Source organism: Podarcis filfolensis (assembly GCF_964270895.1).
Source record: "Podarcis filfolensis genome assembly, chromosome: 8".
In the NCBI taxonomy this organism is placed as follows: domain Eukaryota; kingdom Metazoa; phylum Chordata; class Lepidosauria; order Squamata; family Lacertidae; genus Podarcis; species Podarcis filfolensis.
In genome coordinates, this window is record NC_139611.1 from 12,666,913 (window position 1) to 12,683,160 (window position 16,248).

Below are 16,248 nucleotides of genomic sequence, written 5' to 3' on the forward strand. Positions count from 1 at the left end.
GCTTGTAGGAGACCTGGACTTCCTGGGTCAGACTTTACTGCTGCACTCCAAATGTCTGGTCTCCATCAGTGGCTCATTTGGGAGACTTTATAGCAAGGGTAGAGGGCCTTTTTGGCCCTGGGGGCCAGATCTTTATCTAATACTCTACAGGATAACCTTGACAGCCATTTGACCCCCCCCCCCGCCAACTCTGCATTTCCGGGACAGGCGGGCCGGACCACCCACCTATCATCTCACTTGACAGCATTATGCCCTTTGGAGGAAGATAGTGACCAAGCAGGATTGAACTCCCCGCCCATCAGCTGGTGTGTTTTGTGCAAAGATCCCATGAAGAACCAGTATACATACCTGAGCTAAGCAGGCTTGAACACCCGCCCTCAGCGGATGGGTCAGGGGCATAGGCGTTGCCGGGGGGTAGCTCCCCCCCAAATCCTCAAAAAGTATTAAAAAGCATTAAAAATACTCAGTTCTGCAGGGGTTGGGTATGCACACTGGTTCCCCATGGAGAACATGCGCAACTGAACCAAACAGGATTTAATTCTCCCTTGTTCCCGACCGGTGGGGTTACATCGCCCCATTGACAAGTGGATATAGCTTAAGGGAAACTGGATCCCCATGGGCCAGAGGCACCCACCCTGCTTTATTTGGTAGTTGACAAACACATTCAGGCCTTCCAGGGTCCCAAGTTACTCTATTTTTCGCTCTATAGGACGCACCGGACCATAGGACACACCTTGTTTTAGAGGGGGAGAACAAGAAAAAAAAATTCTCCCCCTCTCTGCTCAGCACCGCTTCAGCGAAGCGGCAGGAGAAACAGAGCCCCTTCCATTTCTCCTCCCACTTGGCTGAAGGGGCACTGCGCAGCTCTCCCTCTCTGCTGAAGCCAGGAGAGTCTTGCTCTCCTGGCTTCAGTGAAAGGAACCTGAAGCCTGCGGAGCGCAGCGGGAACTCGCTCTGCGCTCCGAAGGCTTCAGGTGGCTTTGGGTTCCTTTTGCTGAAGCCAGAGGGAGCGCTCCCTCTGCGCTTCGGAGGCTTCGCGTTGCTATCGCTGAAGCCAAGGAGCCTGCATTCGCTCCCTAGGACGCACACACATTTCCCCTTAATTTTTGGAGGGAAAAAAGTGTGTCCTATAGAGCGAAAAATACGGTAAGCTTCCAAAGAGCCGTGTTGTTGTTGTTGTTTGTCTACAGCCAACTTTATGGGACTGTTTACTCTTGTTTCCTGCCTTTCTGCCTGATTATGCTTTTGGGTGGAAACTCCCAACTTCAGAGGCACCGCTAGCTCAGTTTCTGTGCCCCGTTTACAGGAGAAGAGCAAGGCTGCCGCTCAAGAGTTGGCTACCATGCTTCTGTCGACGCCAGCCCCCTCCAGCGTCCAGCAGCAGACCAAGAGCCTGCTGGCCAGCCTCCACACCAGCCGCTCGGCCTACCACAACCACAAGGTAAAGCCACAGAGCCATCTTCATTCTCCTACCACACAAACCTTTGGGGTTCCATGTCCTAGGCGCCAATGGCTTCCCTGAGTTTCCCATCCTCGACGGATTTATTTTTGGCTTTCTTGTGTCTCAGATAAACCCTTGCGCTTCCCTGTAGATGCTGCAGAGGGGTCTGGGCTGGCTTTCAGGAGCTGTTCCCTTGAGGCCTCCCTGTCTGCAGCTGTGGAGAAGGGAGGGTCTGTATGTTCCAAAACAGAGGTAGCCGCTGCCGTGCTGCTCTCCTGATGCTGCTGAACTTACATCACCCAAACCAGCGACATCTGGGGCATAGCTGTCAACGTTTCCCTTTTTAAAGGGAAATCCCCTTATTCTGAATAGGATTCCTCACAAGAAAAGGGAAAAGTTGACAGCTATGATCTGGGGGGGGGGGGTACACCATTGGCTGTCCCTGCCCTGGAACAACTCCCCGCAGATTCACAGAAGTAGTGGTGGCAGGTGTGGAAGAAAACCAAGCCTTCACTTCGTGATTAGGGCAACAGAGTTCAAGACAAGGCAATTGTGTTGGAGAAGAGACCCTCACCAGCATTACTCCTGTCTGAACTGATCAACGTGGCGTTCTTCTCTCATATACAATGCTTAACTGCTTTTGCAACGTTAACACGACCTGGTTAATAAGAAAGCAAAATAAACTAGCTTTGCAGGGAAAACAACAACAAGAAACCCTCAAACATTCCTCGCTTCCTTCACCCTTTCTCTCCCACCCTCATGCTGACTCTCTTTTACACTCTGAGGGAGATGTGGCCTTAAGAGAGAAGCAGGCTTGGGCTTATTACAGGCCCAGGTCCTTGAGACCCCAGACCTATCCATTTTGCTTCCACTAGCAGCCTCACTGAAGGGATGTGGGCGGCACTGTGGGTTAAACCACAGAGCCTAGGACTTGCCGATCAGAAGGTCGGCGGTTCGAATCCCTGTGACGGGGTGAGCTCCCATAGCTCGGTCTCTGCTCCTGCCAACCTAGCAGTTCGAAAGCACGTCAAAGTGCAAGTAGATAACTAGGTACCGCTCTGGCGGGAAGGTAAACGGCGATTCTATGCGCTGCTCTGGTTCGCCAGAAGCGGCTTAGTCATGCTGGCCACATGACCTGGAAGCTGTACGCCGGCTCCCTCGGCCAATAAAGCGAGATGAGCGCCTCAACCCCAGAGTCGGCCATGACTGGACCTAATGGTCAGGGGTCCCTTTACCTTTAGCAGCCTCACTGAGGTGCCCTCAAGCAGTTTGTGAGAAACTCCCAGGAATTCCCCCAGAAAACTTCTGCTGATAATATAGTACTGATAATAACCAGAATGAAGGGGACAGAGTGCTCCAGAGTGGATCCTGTTGCTGTGGGGAGGAAGAACTACAGCCAGGGGGGAGTTTCCTCCAGTGGACTCTTGTCTCTGGCCTTCCCTGTGGAGCGACTCAGACACGTGAAGTGTCTCCGGTTAACCTCCCCCCGCAGTTCAAGTGCACTGCTGAGAACGAGGTGGATGTTTGGTCTCTTGATCAGTCCAGGATTTGCTCCTGAGCCTTCCTGTACTCTGTCCTCTTTCTTTCTTTTTTAAAAAATTGATTAACAAACAAAAGTGCAAGCATAACAGGAAGAAAACAAAGAATCAGAGATTTAAACTGCAAAGCATCACAGGCTGGAAGGCTGTGCAAAGTTACAGCTCAGCTCCAAAGGGATAATAAAGTATTAACGCATACAAAGATTCCTTTTACAAATAATAAAAGATTTATAAAAATAGAAGTACTCTCCACCTGTGTGTTCCTTTATAGAGCCTTTTTTCTCAATAATATAGTCTTAAGTGAGCCATGCATTTGTATATACTGGTGACACTGAATGACCGTGTGCCTCAAATAGTCATTTGAATGCTGCCTCTTAGATACTTTAAGTTTGTGAGATACCTTTCCAAGAAGGGCAAACTGTGTTGTTGTTTTTTTAAAAAAATAATGCTTTGTTATTCATTTCCCACATATATACAACACGTAGTCATCTTCATTTTGATAAATCCGGTAATTATATCACAAGAGATACATACAGTTTCAACTATGTGCTTTCTACACGAACCTATGACTTCCCACCCTCTCCATGTTTCCTTTATATTAAACATCTTGCTTTACTTAACCATTGTTAGTTTATAAAAATTCTCTTTTCTATTTCAATATAATTTTCTATCATATGTATTATTTACAGAAATCATTCAAAGGTAACTACTGTGTTTAAGTTACAGCTACTTTTCAAATAGTTTTTGAAGTTATCCCATTCTAGAATGAACTCCTGTCTGGGTTTATCTCTTTCTGAAAGGGAGGCTAATTCTGCATATTCTGTCAATTTGAGTAACCATTCGACTCTGGTAGGGAGTTTATCATTTTTCCAATATGTCGCAATAAGCACTCGTCTTGGGTAAACTCTTCTCTCTTTGTAGGATCAGGCTCTGCTGAGCAAAGCCATCCAGTATCTGACGGCTTCAAGCAAAGAGGGGAAGGACCTTGACCCGGAAGTGTTCCAGAGGCTGGTCATCACTGCCCGCTCCATTGCCATCATGAGGCCCAATAACCTGGTCCACTTCACAGAGTCAAAGCTGCCTCAGCTGGAAGCAGGTGCATCAAGCTCCCTTCTGCTCCCCTTCCCTTTGCCATTTTTGTTCATGCGTTGGCTTCTCGTTCGTATTTCTGACCCTCGTGGTAGTAATGAATTGTATTTGTTTGGCTATAAACCATCACAAAGCAAAATTGCATTCAAAACCGAACCACAGATTTGGCTCCTAATTTTGTGGCAGAGAAACATGCAAGGTTGCCTAGCTTTCCTCATCCAATAGTGAAAAGCACGCTAGATCATGTGGTGCAACAAAAAATTTCCTGTGGCTAAACTTGGGACAGATATTTTTCACAAGGATCTTGTATAAAGGGCTCTGGGTAACATAGTGAACTGCTGTTTTACAAAGAGTACAGAAATTCCATTCCAAGTGTAATTCTTACAGCAGCAATCCAGAAAGGCAGAGGGTATAACAATTTAAGTCTTAATTCATGGTGAATTGGTGAAGACTGTTATTCCAGCAGGCCTTTGAGAACTGCTTTTAAGGAAGGGCCTTTCAAATAGTGCTATGCTGTTTTTACTGTTTGTATTTTAGTAGGTTTGTTTTTTTACATTGTTTTAATTCCATTATAGTTTAATTACTTTTGAACTATTATCTGTTCTATGTTTTTAGCTTTCTACATTCTATCTGTGTTTGTTTTAGTTTTTGTACTGTGCTTTGAGTCCTGGCGCTGGGAAAAAGACAGGGGATGTTGTTGATGATGATGATAATAATAATAATAATAAAAGCAATTTTTGTCAGAGCCAAAGTAGTTAATGAGAGCCAGTGTGGTGTAGTGGTTAAGAGCGGTAGTCTCGTAATCTGGGGAACTGGGTTCGCGTCTCCGCTCCTCCACGTGCAGCTGCTGGGTGACCTTGGGCCAGTCACACTTCTCTGAAGTCTCTCAGCCCCACTCACCTCACAGAGTGTTTGTTGTGGGGGAGGAAGGGAAAGGAGAATGTTAGCCGCTTTGTGACTCCTGAAGGGGAGTGAACGGCGGGATATCAAATCCAAACTCCTCCTCCTCCTCCTCCTCTTCTTCTTCTTCTTCTTCTTAATTCCAGATGGTTAGCTTTCTGATAGTTTTAATAGAGGGATGCAACATATTTCTGGCTTGCTCCATGGGATGCTTTGGGTGGTCTGTTTTTGACATAGTTAAAACCAAACAAACCTGCAGCTAACTAGCTAGCTAGCTAGCTAACTCTCTTCCCTTTTCTTTTAAAACAACGTTCAGAAGGGGGTGAAGAAGCTCAGGAGACCCAGAAGAACGTCGAAGGAGAAGGGTGCACTTTTATTACTCAGCTGGTCAACCATTTCTGGAAACTGCATGCCTCGAAGCCCAAGAACGCCTTCTTGGCCCCTGCTTGCTTGCCAGGTACTCGCTTTCTATCTTTAAAACTTGCTTGAGTCGCTTGTTCCTGAGCTCACCTGCAGGGCGAGCAAACAAGGAACTCGGATAGAAATGTAGGAAGCTGCTTTACACCAAATCAACCAATTTGGCCTGTCCAGGGGGTATGGGGTGCCAAGGTAAAGGTAAAGGGGACCCCTGACCATTAGGTCCAGTCGTAACTGACTCTGGGGTTGCGGCGCTCATCTCGCTTTATTGGCCGAGGGAGCCGGCGTACAGCTTCCAGGTCATGTGGCCAGCAGGACTAAGCCGCTTCTGGCGAACCAGAGCAGTGCACGTTTACCTTCCCGCCGGAGCGGTACCTATTTATCTACTTGCACTTTGACATGCTTTCGAACTGCTAGGTTGGCAGGAGGGGTGCCAAGAGGGGCAGCCAAAGAAGAGAAGTCAGGGGAAGGGAAACAGTTTTTGTCCCAAGCGCTGCAGCTCATTTTGAGGACTTTTCTGGGGAGGGGTGGGAAATGTCCAGAGGCAAAAAGTGGGTGTAGCAATGAATGTGAATGTTACCTTTGCCCAATAGACTGCCTTCCAGCTGGGCAAAGGCAGAGGTTTCTGCGCAGACACACACACACACACACACACACACACACACACACACACACGTCCTCCATCCATGCAAGCAAAGAGGCATTATCACAGTTCAAGCCAGGCAAGAGCACTTGCGGAGGGTGCGGAATGGAGCCAGTGAGTGGGCGTGGCCTTGGGAAGAAGCCCAAGGGCCAGATGGAGAAGCCTGGGGGGCCATAGTTTCTTCACTCTTGCTTCTGGTCCAGCATACAAATGCCCTGGGCTGTTGAAGGAGGCTTTCAGTGCTCCATCCCTCCTCTGCTAGCCCCCAACAGACTAGTGGAACAAAACTGCAGGCTAGTAACTTCCTTTGTGGGCTTTATTAACCAGGTGGAATTGGTCTGTGCCATCAGATCAGCGACTGCAGCACCTTTCCCCTCTTGTTCCTGTAGGCAAAAAAAGTAAAAGATGCAAAACACCTCAACACATCAATTGTCAAATTCCTAAAAACAATTCCTTTCTTTCCCCACCTTAGGCTTGACCCATGTGGAAGCCACCGTCAATGCTCTTGTGGACATAATCCATGGCTATTGCACCTGCGAGCTGGACTGCATCAACACGGCCTCCAAAATCTACATGCAGATGTTGCTGTGCCCGGTACAACTCTGAGCCGCTTTGGTTTGGGGGCAGGGTGGCGGGAGGAAGGGAGAGATGCCTGGGTGCAGCCAAATCCGTTCACTCTGGCTCTTCTGAGGCTCCATCGCTCTGCAGGGAGACTGGAGACCCCTGGGCTTGAAAAGGTTTCTTCTGCCCTTTCATACGCTGCCTGCTGTTCATCATCTGCATGTCTGGGGATTTGGGGAACGGTGTCATCTGATGACGCATAGCAGTCTCTCCCCCTCTCACCTGAAGGAGAACCTCCACCACCAGAGAAGAACGCAGGAAATGGCCTTATGCAGAGTCAGGCCCTTTGTCCATGTAGCCTAGTGTTGTCTGTACTGACTGGCAGCGGTTTCAGGCTGGGTATCTCTCCCTTCCTTACCTGGATGAATGTGGGAGTTTTTCTCCCTTTCCTTAACAATGAAGCAAGATTGTAGCCGTTGTAGTTGCAAATGAAGAGTAGAATTAAACAGGTACAAATGAAGCTGCCTTACACTGAGTCAGACCATTGGCCCATCTAGCTTAGTATTGCCCGCACTGACTGGCAGCAACTCTCCTGGCTTCTAGGCAGGAGTCTCTCCCAGCCCTACCTGAAGATGCTGGTGATTGAACCTGTGACCTTTTGCATTCAAGGCAGGTGCTCTGCCGCTGAGCAACCGCTCTTTCTATCTATCGAGAGGACATATCCACATAACCCCTTTGTAGACGTAGCTCACAGGCTAGAGCATATCAAGCTGCTCTTAATGTTGTATTTTAAATGCTGGCGCCCTGCCCTGGGACCTTATGGTGAAGGGTGGATAATGAATCAAATTATTATTATTATTAACGGCTGGTGCTTTTCGGGGGACATCAAGCAGCAGGTTTCATCTCCAGTCAAAAGAATTTTGGAAGCTGGTCTGGGGAAGATCCTAGCCAGAGATCATCGGTGGCATGCCGTTTCAACAACCGCATGGAACAATGGCAGGTGAATGACACAGGCCAACTTTTGCTTTGCTTGCTATCCAGGATCCGGCCGTGAGCTTCTCCTGCAAGCAAGCTTTGATCCGTGTGTTGAGGCCCAGGAACAAGCGGAGGCACGTGACACTGCCCTCGTCTCCTCGGAGCAACACCCCGATGGGTAACTAGTACTTGGTTTTTGGCTAACATGGCTGTGCTGGAGGAGTTCCTCTCTTGTGGGGCCTGTGCCATATGAAACCCTAGTTTAAAATCCCCCCACAAGCTGACCCGCAGTCAGAATGTCAGAATTTTGGTACTAGGCAAGATCCCAAGAGAGCAACTGTGCATCCTACAGAGATGCATGTGGCTGGGATTGGAGCTTCCTAATTTGTACCTCCTTTCCTACACCTGAAATTCCATAGCACAGGTGGAGAACCGTTTTATGCCCAAGGGCCAGCATGACTAAGCTGCTTCTGGCGAACCAGAGCAGCACACGGAAACGCAGTTTACCTTTCTGCCATAGCGGTACCTATTTATCTACTTGCACTGCATGCTTTCAAACTGCTAGGTTGGCAGGAGCAGGGACCGAGCAACGTGAGCTCACCCTGTCGCGGGGATTCGAACCGCCGTCCTTCTGATCGGCAAGTCCTAGGCTCTGTGGTTTAACCCACAGCGCCACCCACGTCCCTCTACTTTCAATAGTACTCGGTCACAAATAGCTTTAATTGGATTGGGGCTAGTGTGTTTAAAAGGCAGCAGTTAGAAAGTGGAACGATCATATGCAGAGGGCCACATTCTGCTCTCCCAGCCTGAGGCTGACATGCATAAGACTGTACCACCCAGTAGGGGTCGTGGCTATGCAAGAGTGTCAGCTCACTTGGTGGGGGAGCCGACTGCACATCCAAGGCCTCCAATCCTGGCTGCAGCACAATGCAGCAAAGCATTGTGGGATTTCTATGTGCCCGTGCCAATGTGCATTATATACGAGGCCGACAACACCACTTCTGCCCCAGGAGATAAAGACGATTATGACGATGATGATGCAGAGGATAAGATGCAGAGCTCTGGGATCCCGAATGGTGAAGACATCCGGCAGGAGAGCCAGGAGCAAAGCGAGGTGGACCACGGGGACTTTGAGATGGTGGTAAGTCTCACCGGCTTCATTTCCAAAAGGGACTTGGTGGGTAGGCAGTGTGATCCTGGACTTCAGCTCCTATCATTGACAGCCCCATTGGCTGTGCTGGTCAGGGTGGATGGGAGTCGTAGTCTCATCAACATCTAGAGGGCACTGCCTTGCCAACCCCCTAGACCAGACTGATGTGACCAGACGGATCGTAGGAGGAGGCAGTGGTCCATTAGGTAAGCACAAAAATTGACCCTCTTTCAGGCTCAGCATCAAAGCTGTGTAGGCTGGGGATCAAGAACCTGTGGCCCTCCAGGGGTTGTTGGACTCCCAGCATCATCCAGTATGATTCAAGGTCAGGGATTAAGGGAGATGGGAGTCTAGCAGCCCCTGGAGGGGCACAGATGGCTTTCGTCTCTGCAGTAGAACTTCCTACCTTCTCCCTCTCTGCTTTAGAATTTCAGTAGGCCGCTTGAGTGCATATCATCAGACATTTTGTTGTCCTGGTTTTCTTAAAAAGTTTGTTGTTTATTGTTTAACAAGTGGGGTGGACACCAAACAGCCAGTAGACTCTGTGCAAAAAACACTGGCCTTTTAAGGAAAACTATGTGTCCTGGCTGTACCTTGTAAGATATTTTTTTTTGTGTGTGTGTGTACTTGCCCAACAATTGGGTTCTGGAGGCTGCCCTGGCATCTATCTGTCTATCTAGCAAAGTGCAGAGGCAGCATACCGTATGCGGAAGACAAATATCTGAAGGGCAGCTCTCATGTAGAAGCTGGAGCAGACTTACTCCCCGTTGGCTCCAGAAGGCAGGATTAAACATAGGACATGCTCAGAATGGGTTGCATCCTGCTAACTTCTATTCAACTTAAGCCCATGATGGAAATTAAAGTTTGCTGTGGCCATAAATTCCAGTGAGTTTGATTTGAGTAGGCCTAGCATTGGGTGCTCTTTTGTGCATCTCATGTGCATTTTCAACAGGAATTAACCAGATGGTTATTTTATAGCGCTGCTTTGCAGTGTGCATTGGGCAGAGGGTGCTATGGCATCAAATCCACTTCTCTTTCTCCCCTAGTCCGAGTCGATGGTGTTGGAGACAGCTGAGAACGTGAACAATGGCAACCCCTCTCCTCTGGAAGCCCTCTTGGCTGGGGCTGAGGGGTTTCCTCCCATGCTGGACATCCCCCCAGATGCCGACGATGAGACAATGGTGGAGCTTGCCATTGCCCTGAGTCTGCAACAAGACCAGCAAGGTGAGAAGCACCTACGGGGAGGCGGCATGGAGGGAGAGGGTCAGGTTGCCCCCAGTTCAATAAAGCTGTGCTCTGCCTCCACTGTCACAGGCAGTAGCGCTGAATACCAGTTGCTGGGAATCAGAAGTGGGGAGAGTACTGCTATTGTACTCAGGTCCTGCTTGCTGGTTTCCCTTTGTGGCATCTGGTTGGCCACTGAGAGCAGGATGCTGGACTAGGTGGGCCACTGGCCTTATTTTGTAAGCTTTCATGTACAGTGGTACCTCGGGTTACATATGTTTCAGGTTACAGACTCCGTTAACCCAGAAATAGTACCTCAGGTTAAGAACTTTGCTTCAGGATGAGAACAGAAATTGTGCTCCAGTGGCGCAGCGGCAGCAGGAGGCCCCATTAGCTAAAGTGGTGCTTCAGGTTAATAACAGTTTCAGGTTAAGAACGGACCTCCGGAACGAATTAAGTACTTAACCCGAGGTACCACTGTATGTGGCTTAGGATGTTCCCAGTCTGGTTTTGTAATTTTAATATTGAAATTTGTTTTATACTTAGTTGTGGATTGCTGCGAGCCCTTTTTTTTAATCCGTGGGAAGAATTATAAATTTAATTAACCTAGGTAAAGTAAAGGAACCCCTGACTATTAGGTCTAGTCGTGGGCGACTCTGGAGTTGCGGTGCTCATCTCGCTTTATTGGCCGAGGGAGCCAGCGTACAGCTTCCGGGTCATGTGGCCAGCATGACTAAGCTGCTTCTGACAAAACCAGAGCAGCGCACAGAAACGCCTTCCCGCCGGAGCAGTACCTATTTATCTACTTGCACTTTGACGTGCTTTTGAACTGCTAGGTTGGCAAGAGTCGCTTCCAAATTTGCTGCTTGATGAAGGGTTATTTGGAGGTGACGTTTGGGGAGAGCAGCATTCTTCCTCGAGGCCAAAGCATTTTCACTTGCTGTGTGAATGAAGGCACATCCCTGGGCGTTGGCTTTTCTGGGGATGAGGATCTCCTCCTTTTCAGAGGCATTTTTCTTCCTTCCCTCGCACAGGGAGCAGCAGCAGTGCACTTGGCCTGCAGAGCCTGGGGCTGTCCGGCCAAGCCCCCAGCTCTTCCTCTCTCGACGCCGGGACGCTTTCGGACACGACAGCATCAGGTAACTGTTCACAGCGTAAAACCCCAAATGATACCTCCTGTTTCAGAGCGCAGGCAATACCGCTTGGAATTCCGTATGTGCCTTTTAGCAGCTGGGGTGGTGTAGACATGCAGCAGCCTTATAGCAAGTCAAACCATCCTCCCATCTAGCCTGTCTTTGGCAGAGAAGGGTCTTTCCTGGTACCTGATAACCGCAGATGCCCTTGCCACAGAGTTACAGCCCCTGCGCATCTATACGCTTGTATCAAAAATAATAAATATCTTCGTAATCTGCTAATTGATCAATCAAGACCACTTTTTGAAAGCCGTTTTAAAAAATCCAATTGATTATTCTGCAGCCATAATGTTTGAAATCTACTAAGAGCTTTAAAAAATCCTTATCGCAAGCTTTTGTGTTGGAGTTGCTCAAAGACGGTGTTTTTACTTGTAACAGCCCTCCTTACTCTCTTAGCTCCAGCTTCTGACGATGAAGGCAGCACGGCAGCAACAGACGGGTCCACCTTGCGGACCTCCCCGGCTGACCACGGCGGCAGCGTGGGCTCCGAGAGCGGCGGCAGCGCGGTGGATTCGGTGGCCGGGGAGCACAGTGGTAATGCCCACAATGAACTTGGCTTGGGCCCCGTCCCTCCCTTCAGCTGGCAGCACATGTTGGAATAAAGATAGGAACCCGGGAAGCTGTCTTAACACTGAGTCAGAGCATTGTTCCATCTAGCTTTTAGTTTTGTCGGCACTGACCGGCAGCGGCCCTCCAGGGTTTGGGGCAGGGCGCCTCTCTCACTGGAGATCCCAGTGGGGATTGAACCCGCATGCAAAGCAGATTCTCTTCCACTGAGCTAGGGGCCATTCCCTGATGCAATCCCTATGTTAGATAGAGTGCTTTCCTGATCCATTTTGAATGTGTTTACTTCATTTTAGAATTTTAATAGTTTTAACTAGAGGTGTTTTGTTTTGGTTTTGAAAAAATTGAATGCTCTGTTGTCACCTACTCTGGGACCTTGTGGTGAAGGGCAGGTGAGGCATAAATAAATAAGCAACAGCTCTGCTGGATTGATCCGCCCAGTCCAGCGTCTTGTAACCAAAATGCACTGGCTTCCAGCCACCTGCCAGCTTTCAAGTTTAGCAATTAACCTGTAACAGCCTTTGGCCAACCTGGTTCCCTCTTTAAATGTTTTGCACTACAACTCCCATCAGCCCCATCAGGGGACCAGGTTGGCCATAGTCTCACCTGTAAAGCTGTTAAGCAGCTTGGGCATAGGCTCCCTTTTCTTCCTGTTGCCCAGCAGAGGAAGCCCTACTTCTCTGGAAGTTTCGTCAGTGGCCACTAGGGGGAGGACCTTTTCTTGCAGTGGTGCCTATACTGTGAAGCTGCCTCCTCTCTCAGCCTCCTATGAACATGGACAACATTGAGGCATCTCTTAAAAAACACATCAGTTCTTTGCTGGAAGTGGATCTTGGTGTGTGCCCCCCCCCGCCCCGATTTTAGCTCTGCCCTAGTGTTTCCAGTTGCCTTATCTTCCTGCCTGCGAAAGCTTTGTCTGTGTCGTTGGGTGCAACCCCTTTTTGCTGAATTGGAACATTGTACAAAGTCAGAGCTTGAGTCCCAGGGTACCAGGCAGGGAGTCCTTCCCAGCCGTCCCTGGAGATGGTGCCAGGGACTGAACCTGGGCCCTTCTGCATGCAGAATAGGCGCTCCACCGGTGAGCTGCGCCACTCCCCCCAGCAAATGTGCCTGTGTTTGGGGTCCCGGGAGTGCTTATCGCCTCTCCCCCTTGCCCTGCTCCTCTCTTTCCAGTGTCCGGCCGCAGCAGCGCCTACGGAGACACGACCGCCGAGGGCCACCCAGCTGGGCCAGGGAGCGTCAGTTCCAGCACGGGTGCCATCAGCACCACCACCGGGCAACAGGAGGGCGAAGGGTCTGAAGGAGAAGGGGAAGGGGAGGCGGAAGGAGACGTCCACACCAGCAACAGGCAAGGCCTCCCTCCTTTCTGGCTTATGGGGGAGTCTTGGGTTTCTGAGGCTAGAATGGGACACCCTGCCCTCACCCTGCTCCCCGTGTTGAGGCATCTCTTCTCCCACCCCTGGCAGCGCATCCCGTTAGATAGATCCCTGCCAGATGAACCCACCGTTAACCTATAAACTGTTGTGAGATGCAAATGAGAGTCGATTCAGAAGCTGCAAGTGATGTGAGCCAAAGAAGTCTTGTATGTGTAGTGGGGAACCAGATCATCAGCTGGTCAGACTGGGAAACCGTCTCTCCCTCTCCCAAATGATGGAAACTGGCTCAGCAGCCCTTTAGAGTTCGGTGGTGCCCACTCATTTTCCATGGTCGTTGACTGTGCTGCCCGTAGAGCTGATAAGGTGGCCGTCAGGTTGGTAAAGGCCTTTCCCAAAGCACAACAGTGACGTCCTTTCTCCCGGCTGCAACAGCACCTGGCATGCAAGAAAGCCATGCTTCCCTCCCATTTTTATGCGGGAAATGGGATACTTGTGGTCCCATTGAGCTTCCAGGATAAACGTTGCAAGACTGCAGTGTCCAATCAGGGAGGCTCCCAAGGATTTGTGGGAAGTGGTGGCAGCAGCTCAGGATGCTGTCCTTTTGTTTTTATGGCCTGTGTCCTTCTGCAAGAAGTCTCCTCACCACCGCCTTTCTGGGAAAAGTTGTTGATGTGGGCAATGAACCAGTTCCTGGTTTGTTTCTCACTAGTTTGCTGCTTTTTTGGGTGTGTGTGTGTTACATTTGGCTCTTCACCGGCATGTGAAGACTGCACTCGTACCGCATTGCTCTTATTTGGAGCAGGCTGATTTAAACCAGGGTTTCCCATACTTGGATCTCCAGCTGTTTTTTGGACTACAGTTCCCATCATCCCTGACCACTGGTCCTGCTAACTAGGGATGGTGGGAGTTGTAGTCATAGAACAGCTGGAGCCCCACGTTTGGGAAACCCTGATTTAAATGAATGAACGTGACTTGAGTCCTTTCATTTGATTGGGTCCACCCTTGAGTTAAAACTGAGTTGCCTACAACCCTGTGTGATATTGCTTGGCCACACCTGCTGCTCTTAAATGCCTTCTCCTCTCCCCCTCTGATGTTCAGGCTGCACATGGTCCGTCTGATGCTGCTGGAGAGGCTGCTGCAGACCCTTCCCCAGCTGAGGAACGTGGGCGGGGTCCGTGCCATCCCTTACATGCAGGTAACGTACAAAGTAGTCTCCCTCACTGTTTGGATGAGAGTCATTGCTTAGGAATCTTTGCCATATTCCCTGGGTGGGGAACATCAGGCCCTCCAAGACTCTCTGTCTGCCCTTGGGATCTCTCTAGGCAACACAGAGGCCCTGCCTTGAACCCTCCCGCGATGTGCTTGCCTGGCTGGAAACATGTCTTTGGACTTCAATCATGCCTTGTTTGCCTGGATGGGAGCATGCAGAAGCCTAGCCTATTATAGTCATTGCTGTGTCCACTCTTCCCTCTGGCCCTGCCCAGCATGTGTCCCTTAGAAGCTTTCCCAGAACTGAGTACCCCTGGCCTAGAACGTGGACTGTCCCATTATCTGCCAGGGGCCAGAAGGGGCTGCCCCCCATTAATAAAATACAGTCATACCTTGGGTTGAATACGCTTCGAGTTGAGCGTGTTCGAGTTGCGCTCCGCGGCAACCCTGAAGTAACAGAGCGTGATACTTCCAGGTTTCGCCGCTTGTGCATGTGCAGACGCCCAGAATGCGCAGACGCCCAAAATGATGTCATGCGCAGAAGCGGTGAAAAGCGTGCGTGCGTGCGCAGACGTGCCGTCACTAGTTACATTTGCTTCTAGATGCGAACGGGGCTCCGGAACGGATCCTGTTCGTATCTAGAGGTACCACTGTATAACAGTGCTTCCTTAGGGATACTGTAGTTTTCTCTGGTTCCAGCTGGCTGCTGGAGTTGCTTTACCGTGTTGTTTGAAATGAAAAGTACAAATGAATTACATCATTAGTAGCCATTTTGAAACTGTGGTTTGTTCCAACTCCATTTGTAAACGCTGGCTTGTCGCTCACTACACAGCTAGTGTTAGATACCACACTGCACTATGGTTAGCTCCAGGAAGGGAGAGAAAGGCTTTGCAGAGGATGGGGTGGGGGACAAACCACAGCTGCGAGTTGGCAGCATCGCTGTCTGTCTGAGGTTCTCAGCAGCTGTCCAGCATGGATACCCAGCTTGTGTGCTCCCAAGGAATGTTAATAGCGGAAGAACCTATGTCCCGGATGCCTTTGAGGTCCCCTTTCTTTGTGCCTTATGAGCTTCTGTGTGCCCAGGTGATCCTGATGCTTACGACAGACCTGGACGGCGACGACGAGAAGGACAAGGGTGCCCTGGATAACCTGCTCGCCCAGCTCATCGCAGAACTGTGCATGGATAAAAAGGTACAGGGAGCTGAGTTGCCCTCCTCCCCATCCTGATCTCCTTTTGGCCAGGAGGGAAGGTATATTGGGTTACTACTTCTTCTTCCGGTTGAGGCAGGAAAACAGATGCTTTAGGAATTAGGCTATTGCCCCCATGAGCCTTTCTTTGAACGCAGCTGCAATCGCCTTAGGCTGCCTGTGTGTTTTTTTGCTGCCCTATTATCTTACCAGTAGTGAGTTTTTGTATTGTTCTTCACAGCTGATGGGAGTGGAAGTCCAAAATATCAGGAGGTGTGAAGGCTTGTATAAAGTAGGACTGGGCTTCCCTTCCAGTAGCTGAGCAGGGAATGTAGCAGCACCACTTTCGTCGGCAGGCGGTCCCAAGCAGAGTATTATGGCAATGTGGGTGATTTTTTTTTTGGGGGGGGGTTGCCAAGCAACCTCCCACCCAGCCATCTCCTCCCTTCCCTTGAAGCTTTTGAAAACACAGACAGCACAAAGCAGGCTTGACAACCTGAGTCGCCCGTGTCTGGCTTCTTTGGGTGGTGTCGGAGGCCAGCTGGTTTTGGCCCATGGGGCAGGGTGGCCTAACTACTGGGAGATCTTCTGCTTTGCAGCCATAAAGCTGGGATTTATTTGAAGACTCCCCCCCCCCACTTACTTCCCCCCCCCAAACCCCCATTGATATAAGACGGTCACCTCTTTCTGAGCCGCACAGTAGCCCCTCCACCAGTGAAACCATTTCAGGCCACTGACTACATGGGCCACCACCAGCGCAGGGCAGCATCAAGTGGGCCT

The 16,248-nt window shown here is 49.9% G+C and overlaps 1 protein-coding gene across 1 annotated transcript in view; it reads left to right on the forward strand.

Moving 5' to 3' along the window:
• Window positions 1–16,248, forward strand: part of UBR4 (ubiquitin protein ligase E3 component n-recognin 4) — a 139,148-nt gene that overhangs the window by 64,184 nt on the left and 58,716 nt on the right. Inside the window, exons 52-63 of the mRNA XM_083628333.1 lie at window positions 1,307–1,441; window positions 3,901–4,075; window positions 5,285–5,425; window positions 6,501–6,622; window positions 7,631–7,742; window positions 8,575–8,705; window positions 9,761–9,938; window positions 10,973–11,077; window positions 11,528–11,665; window positions 12,869–13,043; window positions 14,170–14,266; window positions 15,364–15,471. Of these exons, the coding sequence (XP_083484459.1) occupies window positions 1,307–1,441; window positions 3,901–4,075; window positions 5,285–5,425; window positions 6,501–6,622; window positions 7,631–7,742; window positions 8,575–8,705; window positions 9,761–9,938; window positions 10,973–11,077; window positions 11,528–11,665; window positions 12,869–13,043; window positions 14,170–14,266; window positions 15,364–15,471 (1,617 nt within the window). The remainder of the gene's footprint in view (window positions 1–1,306; window positions 1,442–3,900; window positions 4,076–5,284; window positions 5,426–6,500; window positions 6,623–7,630; window positions 7,743–8,574; window positions 8,706–9,760; window positions 9,939–10,972; window positions 11,078–11,527; window positions 11,666–12,868; window positions 13,044–14,169; window positions 14,267–15,363; window positions 15,472–16,248) is intronic.